Consider the following 20052-nt stretch of genomic DNA (forward strand, 5'->3'; position numbering starts at 1 on the left):
ATAAAATAAGACATACACTTAGGGCGTTGGTGGCGCACGCCTTTAATCCCAGCACTTGGGAGGCAGAGCCAGGCGGATCTTTGTGAGTTTGAGGCCAGCCTGGTCTACAGAGCAAGTTCCAGGAAAGGCGCAAAGCTACACAGAGAAACCCTGTCTCGAAAAGAAAATAAATAAATAAAACAGAAGAAGAAGAAAAAAAGACACAGATACATACACACAAAGACAAACAGATAAACAGATGCACACGCACAAAGACACATAAATACACACACACACACAAAGATACACAAATACTCTGATTAACACACTCAGGAGGCATGAGCTTTATCTACTTCGTTAAATCTATATTTAATTCCAAACTTTTGCTTCTCTCTTAGAAATATATAGAGTATAGATAGCCTCTGTATTTTCTAAATTTACCTAGAAACTGGTCTGTTCTACACATATTTAATAAAATGACACACATATACATGTTACCCTAAATATAAATAATAAGTTCCAGAAATAAAAGTTTTTAAAAATATATATTATTTATTTACTCTATAGGCAATCTTGCCATGTAACCTAGGCTGACCTCAAACTCAAAATCCTTTTGTCGCAGCCTCTCAGGGCTGGTATTAAAGAAATGAGTTACCAAACATACAAAACATTTATTTTCTGATATATAAATTAGAAAATAGATTTATTTACTGATATATAAATTAAAACTATTAGTAGTTGTTTAAAACCCTTTATGAGCCAGGCAGTGATGGCGCACACCTTTAATCCCAGCACTCGGGAGGCAGAGGCAAGCGGATCTCTGTGTTTGAGGCCAGCCTGGCCTATAGAAGAAGTTCCAGGACAGGCACCAAAACTACACCGAGAAACCCTGTCTCGAAAAACCACAGGGGGGTAGAGAATGAACGAATTAAAAAGAAAAACCACAAAAAAAAAGAAGAAAAGAAAAAAAGATCCTTGAAGTTGAGTCTAGTGTATTGGCACACATCTTTAATCCCAGCTCTGGGGAGTGGGCAAGACAAATCTCTGAGTTCGAGGCTAGCCTGGTCTACAGCCAGGGCTGTACAGAGAAACCTTGTCTTGAAAATCCAAAATAAACAAATAAATAAATGAGTACTTAAGTAGTGAGCTTCCTGACAAGACATCCTAGCACTTGAGGCTATGATACAGTTACAGATGTGTGCTTTTGTTTGTTTGTTTTGGGTTTTTTGTTGTTGTTGTTGTTGTTTTCCGAGACAGGGTTTCTCTTTATAGCTTTGGAGACATTCCTGGATCTCACTTTGTAGACCAGGCTGGCTTCGAACTCACAGAGATCCGCCTGGCTCTGCCTCCTGAGTGCTAGGATTAAAGGCGTGCGACACCAGTGTACCACCACAGGCTGGCTTCTTTTGTCACTTTTTATTATGAATTAAAAATCCTCTTTTCAGCAAAACAATATATGCTAGAACTATAATTTTATCTTGGATTAGAATTTAAATAACTTAATATTAAACACTGTTGTTTCAAAATTACATTCATTCTCATTTTGGGCTTTTAGATCAAGTTATTATTCTATTTGAGTTGCCAGTTACCTCAAGACAATCTTAACTTATCTTCATTTATTTTTGTTGTATAAAAGGAAAATACAAGTTGTTTGTGGTAGCTCATACCTGCATTCCCTGTACTAGTGAGGATGAAGCAGGAGGATCATAAGTTCAAAGCCAGCCTGAGTAATTTAGTGAAATGCTGTCACAAAATAAAAAGCTGAAAGCTGAAGGAGGGGTGTGTGTGTGTGTGTGTGTGTTTGTGTGTATGTGGGGGGGAACACTTGCCTATTGTGTGTGAGGCTCTGTTCAATCCCAGTATAAACAAAAACTGATATAATGCCATTCAAAAATAAAGCTAAGAGTTCAAAAGCAAAATATTTTTTAAAATCGTAGTGTATCTATTCGCTAGTGTATCCATTTGGTCATGTATACATTTCCAAAGCCACAAGTGTTCTGAACTGCGTTTTCACATACTAATCGTTCTTCTTGGCACAACTCACCTAAACTGGTGGCTATATCTCCTGAGCTCGTTATTTGCCTTAATTTCTGCGATTTTTTTTTTTCCCATCTGTAGGATTTTGGGCGGACAAGGAAGAGCTCCAGAGGCTGCGGCAGAGTGAAATGGTTTTCAAGCCCCAGAAGAAGTGGCAGGAGTATGAAGTAAATATGGAGAACTGGGAGAAAGCCGTGAAACGCTCCATGAATTGGTATAACAAGACCTAACACCGAGGAGCCGACAAAAACCCCACACGACAGGCTGACAGACAGACAGATGGGAGCTCAGGGATGCCCGACAGGACCCTGGCTGAGAGGAGACCATCCAAATGAGCCTCATGAGGAGAGAAGTGTTGCTCTTTTTAAAAACTCACCAAGAAAATTTCTTACTTTTTAAATCCAAATCTTAGTGACATTTTAAGGCAGCAACGATACCTCAAAATTGTGTCTTCTTTCTTCTAGCAACTTCCAAAGGACATTTCCACTCCCAACTGCATTTTGATAGTTATGAGTCCTGCTCTTTTTTATACAGGGTCAATGGCACATGGGTCGTAGTTCCTCACCCTCAGAGAGCCATCATGTTGTTAAAAGTTATGAAAAAATTTTCTTGTTTAAAATCAAGTGGGCTATTTGAAATTCATATAGCTAAAAAAGGAATAATTGAGAAAACAAAACGCTTTTTTGTATAAAGCCATAATTTTTAAGTAACATATCCAAATCTGAGCTTTGTGCCACTCTGAAGTGAGCTCAGTGGTCAGCGCTTTCCTTCCTTGTGTGTAAAGACACTCCCTTAATTCTTCCTGCACAGCCTCTGTTATTGTTACTAAGGTATAGTGTCCCTGTATAGCCCAAGCTAGCTTGAAACTTCAGATTCTCCTGCCTCAGCCTCTCAGGTCCTGGAACTCTGCGTGTGCACCATGATGCCTAGGTGAGCACTGATCCATCGAGGAACGGATTTTAGTTAGTGGGCTGAAAAGGCTGTTTGTGAATCCGGGACGTTAGAGGCTGAAGGCGGAGGAGCATGAAGACGGAGGACTGTGAGCTTGAAGCCTGTCCAGACAATGTGGGGAGTTCTAGGCAGTCTGGGACATAGTGAGGCCCTGTCTTTAAAAAAAAAAAAAAAAACAAAACACCTTCCGTTTTATTTTGTTTGGAGAAACATCTGCTGTCTAACTCATGCTGGTTTCTAACTCTTGAGCCTCCTGCCTTAGTCTCCAGAGTAACATTCTATTTTTATAAAATGCAGGTCGTTAATGTACATCTTTCTTCCTAGTTCTTTATATTTATTTGTTGAAATGCTTTCATAAATGTCCCTTTTTAAAAAGTGCCTACTTGACAGAGTTTAAATTATTAATATTAGTTTTTTGTTGTTGTCTTTTTTGTTTTTGTTTTTGTTTTGGATTTTTCGAGATAGGGTTTTTCTGTGTAGCTTTGGAGCCTGTCCTGGAACTCACTGTGTAGCCCAGGCTGGCCTCGAACTCACAGAGATCCGCCTGCCTCTGCCTCCCCGGTGCTGGGATTAAAGGCTTGTGCCACCACTGCCCGGCGGCTTTTGTTTGTTGTCTGTTTTGTTTTGCAACTAGGTCTCATTATGTAACTCAGGCTGGCCTAAAACACCAGATCCTCTTGACTCGGTCTCCAGAGGTGCTAGGATTGTGGGAGTGTGCCATACCTGGCCTCAGAGTTTACTGTAAGTGCCCTAGTTTATTGGTAACTTAAGAATTGCTTTCCTGGGCTATTTATTGATGTATCTTTTGCTGTTTGTCTGTCCTGCTCACCTCTGAGAGTTAGCTGAGGCTGGCTGACAAGGTGATGGACCTTGTGCTTGATAATGATTGCCGTTAGGGTACCACTGAGCCAGTGCCCCCAAAGAACCCTTGTTGCTGGAAACAGTGTCAATGAACGTTGAGAGAAGCCTCCGGCTGGGTATAAAATTGTCATGGGCCAGTTGACAGTGCTCCAGCCTCTTCTGCATCGCTTGCCCCTCTCTCCACTGGGGATTTGGAGTTTGAGAGTGAATGAATTTGTTCCCATCTTGGTCACTATCACAACCATTATAGAACTACCTACTACATAAATGTGTCACTAAAGGAGCAGCTGTTAAGAAGGAATGTTGCTGCTGCTATCATGTGTCCATTTGCGAGTCAGTTATACTAGAATGAATAGCTACGTTGTACTTTGTGCAAATTGTTTCCCTGGGCTCCCAGTGTCTTCAAATATTTAAAAAAAAAAAGTTTCTTAAAGGAAACATTATAGTAAACACATTGCATCATTAACTGCATTAACAGTTTGAGAGCCAAGGGGATGGCTCCGCAGGTACAGGCGCTTGTCATACAAGCTTGCCGACCTGAGCTCAGCCCCTGACCTTCCACCATACAAAGGTGGAAGAAGAAAACCGACTCCAGAGTGTTCTTATGACCTCTACGTGTGCATGGTGCTGTGCACACACTCTCCGTAATAACAATAAATAAAAACTCTAAAAAAGATTTGGAAGTAGGTTTTGTTAGAAGTATTTTTGTTTACTGTAACAAATCAGATCCTATGTAGATAGCTTACTCTTTTTCTCCTACAACGTTTTTACATAGCTTTGTGACCAGTTACAGGTTTTCCCATCAATCATGTGAACGCTGCTTTATTTAAATATATATATATATATATATTTTTTTTTTTTTTTTTTTTTTTTTGGTTTTTCGAGACAGGGTTTCTCTGTGTAGCTTTGTGCCTCTCCTGGAACTCACTTGGTAGCCCAGGCTGGCCTCGAGCTCACAGAGATCCACCTGGCTCTGCCTCCCGAGTGCTGGGATTAAAGGCGTGCGCCACCACCGCCCGGCCCTATTTAAATATTTTATAGATACTGCTGGTAGGTATGATTTCATGGGAAGTAATTTTGACCTTTTGTACTAGGATAGACTAAATTGTGATGTTAATTGCTAAAGGTTTATTTTCCATTTCTTCCCTACGCTCTTATCACTACAGAGAAGGATAAATATCCTTTAGATAATGTGAAAAACAACTAATATCTCATCTGAATTGAGCTTCTCTTGCAAGATCAGTTACTTTTTTTTTCCTTCTGTGGATCTAGAAGCTATTCTTTTGCTTTTTGGCTTTCTGACCATATTTTAGTGACAGAGCTTAATGATTCTTGTAAGATTTAAGTAAAAACAGAAATACTAGGCCATTTGTGGCTGTAGAGACAGTTGTTAATCAAAAACAATTGAAGAAAATTGTCCAGTCATCTGCCTTTTGAAAGTGAAATATGCTAATACTTCTTAGCATATTTTCTTTTCCCATTGTAGACCTACCATGCATTTTAAGAGGTCTCCAGTCAACTCAATAAGGATGATGTAGCCCGTCTTAAAGCAGTACTAACTGCTTTATACTCTCACTTTCTGATCTTCAAATCTCTAGTATCCATCTGTGATTATGGTTTCTCAATGTCAGCATTGATCTTTGCTGTGTTTTTGTGACAAGGTCTCACCATATAGCCCTGGCTATCCTGGAACTCACCATGTAGACGAGGCTGTCCCCACACTCATAGAGCTCTGCTTGCTTGCCTCTGCCTCCTGAGTTCTGGGATTAAAGGTTCATGCCACCACACCTTGCAACACTGACATTTTGAACTTCATCTGTCTTTGCTTTGAGATACTACACTGGACACATATGCTTGGCGGTGTCCTTGGCCTCCTGTGTTGAACATGGCTCCAAGTGCATGTCAACATGAGCTACCCTGGGAGGTAAAAATCATTGTCCGTTGAGAGCCACTGATCCGGGCCATTAGAAGAAAAATGAAGATTTGGTGACTGTAGTAACATTTCCAATGTTCTCTGCCCTGTTTTCTTGTAGGAAATGAACTTGTAACAACAATGGAAAAGTAGGGAGTATCCTAAAATACAGTTTCTATTTTGCTGGGTAATGAAGAAAAAGTTGTCCTCCGTTGTTTGTGTCCCTCACCTCTGTAGTGGGATCAAGCCTAGGGCCCTGAGCCTGACAGTCAACCCTTGGGCTACTGAGCTACACGCAGCCTATACTTCTCTTCTAGTACTTAAGTAGCTCAGTCCTCCTCCTGTGTGGTCGTAATTAGTGGACATTTGGCCTCGTGGTGTGAGCGATACATTCTGTAGATCATCTGTGATTTGATCTGTCCTCACCCCCATTTTTCTGACAGGATCTTACTCTGTGGTGCAGGTTGACCCGGAACTCATGGCGGTGTTCCTGCCTCAGCCTCCTGGGTGCTGACGTTACAGACAGGAATCCCCAAGCCTGGCTTTGCTCGCTTTCTTCTCTGAACAAGGAAAAGATCACTGTTCCAAACCTTCAGTAGATATGATGCTTCCTGACGCGGAAGCCATGTTTGCCCTCCACTGCCACCCCTCCCCCAACTTAACACTGTGCCTTCTTGTTTATGGATGGACTCTTACTTTACATTTCTCTTTGATGTTACATTTATTGATAATATCTTATACTTGTTAGAAAGGAGGATATTTACAACTAGAGTCATGATGTTTATTGTAAAAAAAAAAATCACATCTGTGTATTTTCAGATATTTTTGTAGAGATATACATCCGTAGATACACGTGGGTGTAGCAGCTTTTTCGTTGCTGGTCTGGGAACTGACCCTGGAGCCTGGTGCATGCTAAGCATGCCCAGCTACTTTTAACTTTTTCAGGTATAGTTGAAACTTAATTCACAGGTTTTATATATTTGACTGCAGGTAGTAACATTGTATTTTAAGAGTACCCAACACTCAGGTGCTATAGGAAGGAACCTCAGAAGTAGCCCTAAAACAAAACATCCATACTGGGGACCAGTTTTTTTGTTTGGTTTGGTTTTGGTTTTTTGGTGTTGTTTCTTTGGTTTGATTATTTTTCGAGACAGGTTCTCCCTATGTAGCTCTGGCTATCTGGGAACTCACTATGTAGACCAGGCTGGCCTCAAAAGCCCTAGCGCTGGGATTAAAGGCGTGTACCACCACCGCCCAGCTCACTTGAACAATTAATTCTTAATCCCTTTAGGAAATTTAGATTGTGCTTTTTAAATAAGAATAAGAAGTCTCAGACACACCCTGAACTTTTAAGAGTCTCCTGTTAGGGAATCAAAAGCCCGAAAGAGCCTTCCGAATAGGATGATTCAGAACTTTTGTTATTCTGTTCTCAAAGCCTTTCTGCACTTTGCATTTTTTTTTTTTTTTTCATATCTAGGTAACTATTGGGATTGCTTAGTTAAAAGTTCCTGATACAGGAACTTGAGCTTAAATGGTTTTTAGGTTGGGAGGTAGCTTATTTGGTAGAGCTCTGGTCTGGTGTGCACAGGGCCCTAGGTTTGATCCCCAGTACTGTAAAAATGGAAAGAGAAGAATAGAGTCTTGATGCTGAGTGGCTGTCCCATTTATGTTTCTGCCATCAGTGTGTGAGCGATCCGGTCTCTCCATGTTCTCTCACCAGCATTTGGTGATGTTGAATATTATTTCCTGTGCCTTTTGCCATCTGCTCGCCATCATCTTTTAAATCTCTGTTCATAACTTTGTCCGTTTGCCAATTGAATTGTTTGCTAAATGAGCTGTAAAAAAACAAGGTTTCCAAGGCAACGTTAGCTGTCCTGTAGTGTGTCCCAACACACACTTGGTGTAGAACCCTGTTTCAAACTCTGTGAAAAAAAGTATGACCTATGTAAAGGTTCAGAATGATTTTGTGGAAAATTAATTAGAAAAGATGAATAAGTGTAGATTTGAATTCTCATGTATGTATCAGTGTCATGATTTTATTTCTCTGTTACTGCTATGTATGTTGGTTTTATTAAATGGTTATTGAGACTGTCATAAACCATTTTAAAGATCTTTAATAAAATTGAAGGTGAACACAGCAATAGAAACACTTCATATGCATATGGGTTTTTTTTTTTTTTTTAAGACATCCTTGTTTGGTTGTTTGGTTGGTTTGGTTTGGTTGTTGCTGTTTTTCTGAGACAAAGTTTCTCTGTGTAGAAACCTTGAAGGCTGTTGTGGAACTCGGTCTGTAGACCAGGCTGGCCTTGAACTCTTTACCAACTGAGCTATCTCTCCAGAATATTTTTGATCTGTTTTAATGTACAGATTTAGTTTTTATTTCACTTGAACATTTTTATTGGACGCTGCTCCCTACTCTGATTTCTGCACACTGAGAACAATCCCGGAAGGGGCTGTGCCTGTTGGCACAGCGCTTCCCTTGAATTCCTGGAGCTCTGGGCTCGCTCGCTCCCTCTCTCCAGTACCACATAGACTAGGTCTGGTATCACACACCTGGAATCCCATCATTTGTGAGGTGGGATCCGAAAGGCCAGGTGCTCAAGGCCAGCCTCTGCTACCTAGCAAGTCACAGAGTAACTAGGGGGGTAGCTCACTGGTAGAGCTCGGATTGCCTCACAGGGATGAAACCTGGGTTCAATTCCCATCACTGCCTAGAAGAACGAAAGGGAAGGAAAGAAGCCGGAGAAATAAGCATGTTCATTACAGCTGTCACTCAAGTTAAAATTCGTAGGTTCGGTTAGAAAAAAGAAGGTTGTTCTGTGGAACCTTGCTTCTCTGGATCCCAGTGTGTTTGCTCTTTGTTTTTGAGACTAGATCTCACTCTGTAGCCCAGGCTGCCCTCAAACTCATTATGAAGCCCAGGTTAGCATTGACCTTGTGGCATATCTGTGTTTTCCTCTCAGGTTCTAGGATTGCAGACAATGAGCCACCACATGTGGTGGCTTTTGGATATTCTTTATTTAATTTGAATTGTTTTTAAGATCTCACTACACAGCTCAGACTGGCCTCAAACTCATGGCAGTCCACATTCCCCAATCACCCAAGGGCTGGTACTGTAACCATGATCCAGCCACTCGGCCTCTCAGGTCCTCTCTAGACTTCTTATTCTATAGTTACATTCTTACACAAAGGAAATTATCAGAGAAGATGATTTATTCTTTGGGACTGGGGATATTATGATATTGTGCATGGGGTGGGGGTGGAGGTGGGGAGCTCAGCTGACTGGACCAGGGAGTCCCACAGGTGAGGGAAGCATGCTGGGCAGATGGAGTGGCGGGCATAGGCGTGAATGGACAGTCACTCACACCCAGGTGCTCATACACATGGAGAGAGTTTATTTGATAGAAAGATACAGAAGGACAGAAAGAAGGAGGGGGGGCAGGGAGAAGGGTCAAGGAGTGCACCTTGTGGGAATGGAGAGCAGAAGAGAGAGAGGAAGGGGGGGGGCTTTTCCTTAAAATGAAGCCTTTACATCAGGACACAGGGCAGCCCCAAGGGGTGGGTCAGAATACTAACATATAATTTGTTGTAAAGCTATACAAGCTTTTAAAATATTTAGAAAGATACATAAATAACTGAAAGATAATTCAATATATTAATATAATAGCCTTAGTCCTACAGATCCTACAATCCTTTCTGAAAACTTTGAATTCTTTAGGAAACTACCATGAAACCATGAATGGGCGGCTGTTGTATAAATGCTGCTATAATAAAGTCACTTCAGTTGGGTGTATCTCATTTGTTGCGTTGAACTTGCACACATAACTAGAGACAGCCTAATGGTGGACGATTCAGCCAGGTTATCTAGTGAGGTTCCCTAGCCAGAGTGGCTTCTCGCCTGTCTCTGAGTCCATGGTATCATTCCATAGAGCAGTGGTTCTCAGCCTTCCTAACACTGCAATCCTTAACACAGTTCTTCATGTTGTGGGGACCCCCAACCTTAAAATTATGAAAACTGTAATTTTGATACTCTTATGAATCACAAGGTATATATCTGTTTTCTGACGGTCTTAGGTGACCCCTGTGAGGGTCATTTGACCCCCAAAGAGTCGAGCCCCACAGGTTGAGAACCGCCACTGTAGTGGGACATTCAGATAATGACAAACACTGAAATCTTTGAGGAAAGGAAGGGGTTTTGTTAGTGTGTTTTCAAAGTAATAGTCTAAAGAGGAGGATGAAGAACAAGGGCGTTATGGAGGTAGAAAGACATTATGTGGAGCTGATTTTTATCCTCAAGAATCATCTAGATTAGTTTGGCCTGTGAGGGAGTTTCTTCATTGAATTAATCGAAGTGGGAAGACTCATCCTCAAGGTGGGGTGGCATCATTCATGGACGGGACCCTGAGCAGAATTAAAGGAGAGAGCAAGCTGAATGATAGCATAAATGAATAAATTCATCACTCTCTATTGTATTTTTTTTTAAGATTTATTTTTTTTATTTATTGTATGTGTATGCCATATGTGTGCAAGGTGCTCTCAGAGGCCAGAAGAGGGGATCAGATCCCCGGGAACTGGAGTTACTGAGCAGCACAGTGTGGGTGCTGGGAACTCAGGTCATCTGGAGGAACAGAGCGCACCCCTCCCCCTGAGCCATCTCTATAGCTACACCACTCTTGACTGTAGCTGCCCTGTGGACCTGCCACCGTGATTTCCCCAGAATGACGCTCTGTAGCCTGGAATTGAGAGCCAAATAATCCCTTTCTCCCTGAGCTGCTTTTGTCAAGGGTTTCCCCCCTAATTTATTTAATTTTGTTTTTTTATGCATTGGTGTGAGGGTGTCACACACACACACACACACACACACACACACACACACACACACACACACGGGCATGCATGCAAACATAAAGAAAATATAAAAACTGATCTCAGATCTCAAGAATAACAAAGTCCTCTGATGTTTAGATTGTATTTTATTTATTTATTTAAGATAGTCTTTAATAGTCAATACATGACTTTGAACCCCTGATCTTCTGCTTCCAAGTGCTGGGATTACTAGTGTGCTACCATGCATGGCAAAAAAGTCGTCTCCACAGCATCAGAGTTAGTGGGATGAGCTTGGCGTGCGTGTCTGAACCCATTCTGGCCTTTTCACTGTGGTCAAATGGGAATGTGGTAGAGGGTTAACACTGCCGGGTAATTGTGAGCTAGGTGCCGGGCGGTGGTAATGGGCGGGTAATGGGGCTAGGTGCCGGGCAGTGGTGGCGGCACACACCTTCAATCCCAGCACTCTGGGGACAGAGGCAGGAGGATCTCTGTGAGTTCGAGGCCAGCCTGGGCTACAGAGTGAGTTCCAGGAAAGGCTCCAAAGCTACACAGAGAAACCCTGTCTCAAAAACAAAACAAAACAAACAAACAAACAAACCTGAATGGGCCTGGGAGCCGTTGTGTAAGTAAGGTCTTCCACCTCTTATGCAGATAGCCACCAGTTTGCAACCCCTAAACAGTCCCAGGGAGCTCAAGGTTCAGTCCCTCCATCAGGGACCGTCTCAGTTACATCCTTGGATTGACTTTTCCTGGACGTCCCCAACTCCTGTCCTTTGTAGCTATCTCCCCAAATAAATCACCCGCACCAAATAATTTATGTCAAGCTGGGCCCAGGTGGCACACACTTTTAATCCCAGCACTTGAGATACAGAAGCTGGTACATCTGAGAGTAGAAAAAGCCTAGCCTTGGCTACACGAGGGGGTTCGGGGCAGCCGTGAACACACACACACACACAGACACACAGACACACACACACACACACACACACACACACACACACACGCACGCACGCACGCGTGCGCGCACACGAACGCACGCGCACACACACGCACATGCACACGCACACATTGCTTTTCTAGGTGACTGGGAAGATGACGGTTTGCTGAAGTGCTTACCATGTCAGCCTGAGACCTACTTGAGTTCTTCTATCTCCAGGATCCAAGTTAAAAAAACAGGGTGGGGCAGCATCCAACTGTGTGAGGAAGTGGGCCAGAGAGGAGGCTCCCAGGGCTGCGCTGGCTGGATAGACAGGCAGTCTAGCCAAATGGCAAGCTCCAGGTTCAATGAGAGATCCTGTCTTAAAAATAACAGAAATACACCCAGCGTTGACCTCCAGCCTCCACAGATACATGTAGGTGAACATGTGTGCTCATGTGTGCCTTCATGCATCTACTACACACTAAATAAACAAAATCTTTAAAAAATAATTGTCGGGGTTGGGGATTTAGCTCAGTGGTAGAGCGCTTGCTAGGCCCTGGGTTCCATCCTAAGCTCTGAAAAAAAAAAACAAAAAAAAAAAAAAACAAACACAAAACAAAAACAAAAACTAATTGTCAAAAATGTTTGTGGAAGACAAACAGGTCTCTGCACTGTTAGTTTTTTCTTTCTTTTAATGTGCATTGGTCTGCATGTGTGTCTGGGTGAGGCCGTCAGAGCCCTGGGACTGGAGTTGCAGACAGGTGGGAGCTGCCCTGTGGGTGCTGGGAATTGAACCCGGGTCCCGTGGAAGATCAACCAGTGCTGAGCCATCTCTCCAGCCCCAGTTGTTAAATATTTGGACTCTCACCCTTATATAGAACTGAAAACTCCAAAGACATTTCTACAGATGCAAGAGACATGTACAAGGAAATTCAGAGCATCAAAGTAGGAGAAGAAAGGTAAAAAACCAAAAAGCTTATTGCTAAGAGAATTTATACATATTTTTTTACTTATTTGCTTTTTGAGATAGGGCCTCCTCTAAGCCTAGGCTAGACTTGAATTCTTTCTTAGCCAAGAAGAAGCAGGAAGAAGCAGAGTACCAGGCCAGCCTGGGCTACAAAAGTGAGATCCTTTCTAGGCAGGAAAATAAGATTACCTGTGAAATTAAGATGTTGCTTTTGTGAAGAGAAACTGAAATTCTTCTATTACTCCAATTTTCAGCTTCAAGAAATGAACGGGGGAGAAGCTGTATGTCAAATTCAAGGCCTCTGTTCCACCCTGTACTGCTACAGTGATTAATCCGTACATACTAGGAGTGTAGCTCCCAGACAACACCCAGGTTGACATTTCCCTTAAGTGTTTTTCCTTTCTTCAGTCAATGAATGGATTGGATATAGGAGAGGATGCTTGGGGGAAAAAAAAGCCATGTTTGGAACAGTTCTGAGAGCAGATTTTTCTGTGTGATTAAAAAGGTGTCAATGCGGGTGTTCCTGCCTCCAGTGTGTTTGGCTGGTAAGGCAGCATCTGCAACCCTTCGGGAGTTTGTAGGAAATGTGGAATCTAGGCCACACCTTGTAATAAAAAGTTTAATGAGAATTCCCCGGGGGGTTCCTAGGACATTAAAGTTGGAGCGGCCCAGACTTGAAGCTGCGGCCTGCAGTTTTCACGGTTCTCTTTCCGTTGGTGATATGTGGGTTCTGTGGCCCACATATTTACTAGAAAGGTGTGCTTCTAAAAGTTCACTTCTTTACTCCTTTATTGTTACTGTGTTTGTGAGTACGGACTTGGGTGTGCCGTGGTGTGGAGGTCAGAGGACAATTTCTTCCGAGTTGTGGGGTTCTTTCCTTCCATGAGCTCTGGGGATTTAACTCATTATCAGGTCATCAGGATTATGTGGCAAGAGCCTTTACCCATTTTCCTGGTTAGTTTTATGTCAACCTGACACAAGCTAGAGTCATCTGAAAGGAGGGAACCTCAGTTGAGAAAATGCCTCCAAAAGAGCCTGCTGTAAGGCATTTTTTAAAGTAGCGATTGATGAGTGAGGGCCCAGCTCATTGTGGGTGGTGCCATCCCTGGGTGGTCCTGGGTTCCATAAGAAAGCAATCTGAACAAGCCATGAAGAGCAGCTAGCCAGTAAAGAGCATCCCTCTGTGGTTTCTGCATCAGCTCCTGTCTCCAGATTCCTGCCCTGTTTGAGTTCCTGTCTTGACTTCCTTTGATGATGGACTGTGATGAGGAAGTGTAAGCCAAATAAATCCTTTCCTCTCCAACTTGCTTTTTGGGCCATGATGTCCCCTCATAGCAACAGAAACCCTGACTGAGATACTCATGGAGCATCTCCCCGGCCCTGTGTTTGGAAGTTTTTGAGACACGTTTTCTTGTAGGGTTCCTTCATTCATGCTGCCCTTGGACTCGCTATGTGGTAGAGGCTGGATTTGAATTCCGGATCTTCCTGCCTCTGGCTCCCCAAGGTGCTGTCAGTACAGGCAGGAACCACCAGCTTGACTAGGAGTGGCTTTATCTGTGTATCTCTTCTTCTACAGCTGTGATTGAACCCAGGGCCTTCTCAGCGGGAGGCAAATGTTCTCCCAGTGAGCTACATTTCCGGTCTTTGTCCTTTTTAAATTTAGTTTAATACAGAGTTTCTGGGGTTGCTTTTGAACTCACTATGTACCCTAGGTTGGTCTTGAACTTGCAACTCTTCTGTCTCAGTCTCTGAGTACCCAGGATTACAGGTGTGCACTACCATACCTTGTTCATTACACTTTGCTTCTCCTTCCGAATATACTTACTGGCTAGCCGCCGTATATTTGTCAATAATGGCACTGAAAATGAGTCGCTGTGACTCACAAGGCACTTAGAGCCCAACAGGCTACAGGTCCAAGTGGATCATTACAGCTTAATAAATGTTACAAAGGCAGACAAAATTTTATGGGGAAAGAGCTGGAGGTGGGTGGCCAAGAGATTCCTTTTCGGAGTAAGCTAAGTTTAGCTGATAGGGAATAAAGTGAACTGGGTGAGCTGTGGGTTTTCTAAGATCATGACATACTGCTTAACAGCTCTTGAGACGTTTGTGTTTCCAATCCTTGCACAGTGTTTGGCATACAGTAAGTGCTTAATAAGTGCTGAATCAATAAATGTGCCGTCACAGTTCAGACATCTAACTCTCTGGCATTGAAGCTGGTGAAGACTTAATTTCTTTTTCAAAGGAAATAGGATCTCTTTTTTTTTTTTTTTTTGGATTTTCGAGACAGGGTTTCTCTGTGTAGCTTTGCGCCTTTCCTGGAGCTCACTTGGTAGCCCAGGCTGGCCTCGAACTCACAGAGATCCGCCTGGCTCTGCCTCCCGAGTGCTGGGATTAAAGGCGTGCGCCACCAACGCCCGGCCGGAAATAGGATCTCTTAATGGGAAATGAGAAGGTACACAGAAAGCCGTTTGTGCACATTGCTAAATTGAAACTATGAGTGGGGATGAAAAATTGATTTACATGAATTTTCATCCCTGTAGCAACTCAATTTATTCTGTACCAGAGAACTTTGAGTATTTGGCTTCAAAACCAAGCTGTTCTTCCTTGTTCTGGATTCTTGGCCTGCTGTGAAGCTAGCATTTACTGACTTCTACAGCATACCCTCATTAGGTCATGGAAATTCACAGCTAGATCAAACTAGTGGATGGAAAATTTGAAGCCTTCTACTGTGTATTAAGGTCTGTGGCTTTGGGAGATACCGTGGAACGTTGACTTTTAAATTCTCTGTTTCAAAAGCAATGCCAAAGAATAACTGGCATACTTATGAACATTGACTGTTCATCTTGCATATCTTATGCTAACTCTCACAGGAGGACACCAAACAATATGATAGCTTCTTATTGTTCAACTTAGGGTTTTTCCACCCACTTTGGCTTTTTGAGACATGATCTCTCTATGCAACCCAGGCTTGCCTGGAACTCAGTATGTAGACCAGGCTGGCCTGGAACTCAAAGAGGTCTACATGCCTCTGCCTCCCAAGTGCTGGCACTAAAGGTTTGGGACACTGTGACTGGTCAGCTTATTTTTTGTCTTCAAGCTTTCACTTTAGAAAGAGGTTAAGGGGGAGATGGCTCAGTGGTTAAGAGCACTGACTATTCTTCCAGAAGTCCTGAGTTCAATTCCCAGCACCCACATGGTGGCTCACAACCATCTGCAATGAGATATGGCACTTTCTTTTGGCTTGTAGGCGTACATGCAGACAGAACACTGTATTCATAATAAATCTTCAAAAAAAAAAAAAGAGGTCAAGGGAATATGGCAAGACAGATCAGAAGGTAAAGGCATTTGTTGTCAAACCTGACAACCTGATTTTAATCCCCGAGACCCATATAGTAGAAGAAAAGGACCAATTTCTGCAAGTTGTACTCTGGTCTCTACACTTACCCATTCCCTCCCATGCCAGCATGGGCATGTAGTGTTTCCTTGACGGACAGTGAGATTCTGGGCATTCCTTTCCCCACATGAGTCCAAGCATTTAATGTGTCTGCTTCTCTTGTGGCTGTACATGTTGACGCTCTTCATAATTCTTCTCTGCTTGATTGAGGTAAAGATTTTTTTTCTGACACATTGATTTTTGTATCTTTAATGCCAAGATTGGTAATTGTTTTGTTTGTTTTTTTAGACAAGGTCTCTCTGTGTAGCCCTGGCTAGTCAGAAACTCACTCTGTAGATCAGGCTGGCCTCAAACTCAGAGATCTGCCTGCCTCTGCCATCCAAGTGTTAGGACTAAAAGTGTGTGCCACCACCACCTGGCATGATAATCTGAACATAATACCCTAACAAAATTTCTTGGGAAATAAATAAATCCGAATTCACTTGTCTGTGGAAAAGGCAATCATTCAATTGAGGTTTTGAGATTTTAGAATCAGTCACAGGACTTCTGTGTATGGTAGTTTTGGAATTCTGAGTTTACCCATGAACATTGTGCAGAAATTGTCTCCAATTCTTCCAAAGACAGACCCAAAGGTGTTTGCTCTCTTGCCTCCCTGACCTCTCTTTGCATTTGTTCTATCTTTCTATATCTATCTATCTATGTTTTTTAAAAATAATTTATTTTTTATTTTATATGTATTGGTGTTTTGTCTGTGTGAGGGTCCCCTGGTCCCCTGGAACTGGAGTTACAGACAGTTGTGAGCTGCCATATGGGTGCTGGGAATTGAACCCGGGTCCTTTGGAAGAGCAGTCAGTGCTCTTAACCGCTAAGGAGTCTCTCCAGCCCCCCATCTATGTTTTTGAAAAAGGATCTCATATAGACCGGGTTGGTCTCAGACTCCTGACTCTGCCTCTGAGAAGCATGTGCCACCACTCTGGGCTGATATTTACTTAACGGCACACTGTCAGAGCTGCTGACCCTTATCATACTACTGAAGTTCTGTGTTTGATTTGTTTTTGTACCTGGACCAACATGGAATGTAGTAGTCCTGTTGTTGTTGGGTCTGTTTTTGTGAAACACACCCTCATCTAGGCCAGGCTGGCACCAAATGGCCTTGTAGCTGAGCTCCCCCCCCCCAAGTACTGGGATTACTGTAACTTGAGGGGTTTTGTTTGTTTTAGTATTTTGAGGATCATCTTTCCCACCTCATTGGAACATAAGCTCAGTGAAGCTAAGAATTTTTGTCTCTTTTGTACACGTCCCCAGCATCACAAACTGTGTTTGGCTCACCGAGCAACGAAGAAACTAAAACGAGAAAGATCAAAGTATCTAAATTTTTATTTTCTTTTATTTTGGTTTTCCAAAACAGGGTTTCTCTGTGTAGCCCTGTCTGTCCTGGAATTTGCTCTGTAGACCAGACTGGCCTCAAGCTCAGAAATCTGCCTGCCTCTGAGTCCTGAGTACTGGGATTATCATTTAAAAGTCAGATACTCCTATTTTACCTCCAAACTTCCACAGTAACTACTGCTCACATAGGATTTCACATATGCACCTGAAAGGGAATTTTTTTTTTTTTTTTTTTTTTTTTTTTTTGAGACAAGGTCTCACTGTGCAGCCCTGCCCGGCTCTAAACTCTCTAGGTTGACTAGGCTGGCCTCAAACTTGCAGAGATTTGCCTGTGTCTGCCTCATCAGTGCTGGGATTAAAGACTGAGTATTTAATAAATGACCAGGTATTTGGGAGCGTGCACCTCCATCTGTTCAACTTGGAGGTGACTGACTTGAACTGGTCTACTTTGTATCTACACTTCTCCAGGAACTAAAGCAGGACCACTTCCTCTGTAGTCCACGCGTGGCCTCAGGGTCACATATTCTCCATCTGCCTCCCAGCTGCTCCGGGAGCAAGTGGCCCATCCAAAGTCCGTGACCGAGATGTAAAGGCCCTTTGTTCCGATCTCCTCTAGAGAGATGGGATGGGAGAGAGGCGAGGTGGTGGGCGGAGGTGAGGTGAGCGGCTGAAGGGGGAGGGCGAGCTTAGCCATTCAGGTTCAGGCCACCTGGCCGCACCCACCCACCCCCAACCAGGGGTAGGCACGGCTTCAGGGCGGCCCCTAGCGGAGAGTGCGAGCGTGGAGGTCAAAGGGCCAGTGCGAGCCCCAGGGAGCCCGCCACCCACCTCGGCCCCTCCCCTCGGGGGCGAGCCTGGCTGGGGGCGGGTTTTGTTTACTCCCTACACGCACCGCGGTCCGGCCAATCCGTGCAGAGCGTCGCCGCGCGTCACGCCCCCGGAGGGCCAATCGGCGTGCACCGTGCTGCTCCGCCGCCAAAGCGAGCGCGGGGGAAGCGGCGCCGCGGCCGTGTCGCGGAGGGCGGACGGCGTCGGGCGCGCTGGGCTGTGCGGCCGTCGCTGCCTGGCACGCGGGGCGCGCCTTGACCCTTCCTGCACGGCAGGCTTTCCGACGCGCGCTGGAGCGTCCCGAAGGCCGCGGCCGCGCGGGTGGGAGCTCGCTCTGACCCGACCCGGCTCTGCCTGAGCCGCGGCAGCTCCCGAAGACGCGTCCCGGGCGTGGGCCGAGGACTGTGCGGGCCGCCGGCCCCTCTGCACCGAGCGGCGGTAAGGTCCGGGAAAGGGCGCGGGCCTGCACGCCGGGGCCTTTGGACCGGGCGCGGTCCCCGCAGGCTGGCCCTCCCTGCCTTGTCGCGGGACTTCTTGTCGTGGGGCTCGCTGATTGTCCCTGGGGCTTCTTGGTAGCCTGGCCAAGCACCCCCACCCCCAGTGCCTGATGAGGCTCGGAAGCCTGCAGGCTCGCCCTCCTCCAGGATCAGGAAGGGCAAGGGCTGACTTGGGCTTCTGACTTTTCCTCCCCGCTTCTTCGTGATCCACAAGCCTCTCGTCTGCTTCTGCCGGGTGCTTCTCAGAATCCCAAAGCTCTGCATACCTGGAAGACACCCCCCTCCTCGCCCAGGTTCCCCAAAGTAACTTTCCCTTTCAAATAGAGGTTACATTCTCGACCCGAGTTCTGGGAGGAATTCTGCCAGGCCCATGGTTGCTGTGCACAGAACAGGGGAGGAAGTGTCCGTGGGCTCCCGCCGAGAGTGAAGTGCGTGGACACTCTCCCGTGTTCCCGTGCTTTGTGTGGGCTCGGTTTGTTCATCTGCCTATGCGAGGGTGGTGCGGTAGAGAAAAGGTTTGAACTCGCGGATGCACCGGAAACAAAGCTGACCGCTATTAAATGCCTAATACCCTGGATGCCGGACGAGACCCGGGACCCCATGCTGTTTCACCTTTTCAGTTGAAATAGTGGCCAGGCTTGTGGCCTGGTTGTAGCACAGTGGTAAAATGTTTGCTTAGCATTCCTAAAGCCCTGGGTTTGCCTCCCAACGCCGCCACAGAAACAGTTAACACGTTCCTTCTTTCCCCACAGCAGTTGCTGAAAGAGCTTTTGAGTCTTTGAATACTTCTGTCTTTCCTCCTTCCCTCTCAAGGGGCTCCAGCTCCCCATCCCACATACCTGCCTTCCTCTACAGAGTCAGCTGCTGTTTTTCATTTGACTTGCAGTTTTTTCTGGGTCACTTGTTTTCTGTTCTCCTAATGGTTTGACATCCTCATAACTAGGAAATACGGTTTAACTTGTGTGTCTTTTTTTCAGTGTGGCAGAATTCATAGTTGAATATAAAATGTGCTTACTTAATCGATTTTGCATTTTGCTTTTCCCATTTCACTGGGGTTAACGTAAACGATTTAGGTAAAACTTTACACCACACCACTGTCCCATTACTAGAATTCTCAAATTGCACCAGGAGATAAATCAGCGGCCAGACCCTCGGTTCTGTCACGCTTGTGTATTGGCGCTCGACGGACTTAGTTTTAGAACATCTTGTGCTTGGAACTAGCTTAGTGTCACGGCAGACACGGTGTCTGTAGCACAGTGCTGGCATGTGGCTGCAGTTTCAGGAATGCAGCACTTACATTTGTTAAGAAAGGCCTGAGACTTATTGAACTCTGCAGTTAACTTAACTACATGCTGTTTACTTAAGAAAGAAAATTGAGTTTTAATTATTCGTATTAATATTTTGTGACCATAATTCCCTCCTCTCCACCCGTGTGAATGTGTAGTCCTTGGCATATGCAAGTTTTACCCATGCAGCCAAAATTCTGAACTGAGC

General features: G+C 44.4%; 2 protein-coding genes across 26 annotated transcripts in view; both read left to right on the forward strand.

Annotated features, from left to right (window-relative positions):
- The window catches only part of Gk5 (glycerol kinase 5), a 66738-nt gene extending 63325 nt beyond the window's left edge, over positions 1 to 3413 (forward strand). Inside the window, exon 16 of the mRNA XM_076576840.1 lies at positions 2098 to 3413. Coding sequence (XP_076432955.1) covers positions 2098 to 2246 — 149 coding nt within the window. The 3' untranslated portion in view covers positions 2247 to 3413. The remainder of the gene's footprint in view (positions 1 to 2097) is intronic.
- Positions 3414 to 18204: 14791 nt separating this feature from the next.
- Tfdp2 (transcription factor Dp-2) overlaps positions 18205 to 20052 on the forward strand; it is a 128904-nt gene continuing 127056 nt past the window's right edge. For 9 of the 25 annotated variants that reach the window (XM_076576850.1, XM_076576845.1, XM_076576849.1 and 6 more), the window contains exon 1: positions 18234 to 18499. The gene's annotated coding sequence lies outside the window, so the exon portion shown is untranslated. Of the gene's footprint in view, positions 18500 to 20052 lie in introns of all 25 variants that reach the window. The other 16 variants (XM_015994088.3, XM_006975165.4, XM_006975166.4 and 13 more) reach the window with 6 other exon arrangements.

This window comes from Peromyscus maniculatus, chromosome 7 (assembly GCF_049852395.1).
Source record: "Peromyscus maniculatus bairdii isolate BWxNUB_F1_BW_parent chromosome 7, HU_Pman_BW_mat_3.1, whole genome shotgun sequence".
NCBI classification, from domain to species: domain Eukaryota; kingdom Metazoa; phylum Chordata; class Mammalia; order Rodentia; family Cricetidae; genus Peromyscus; species Peromyscus maniculatus.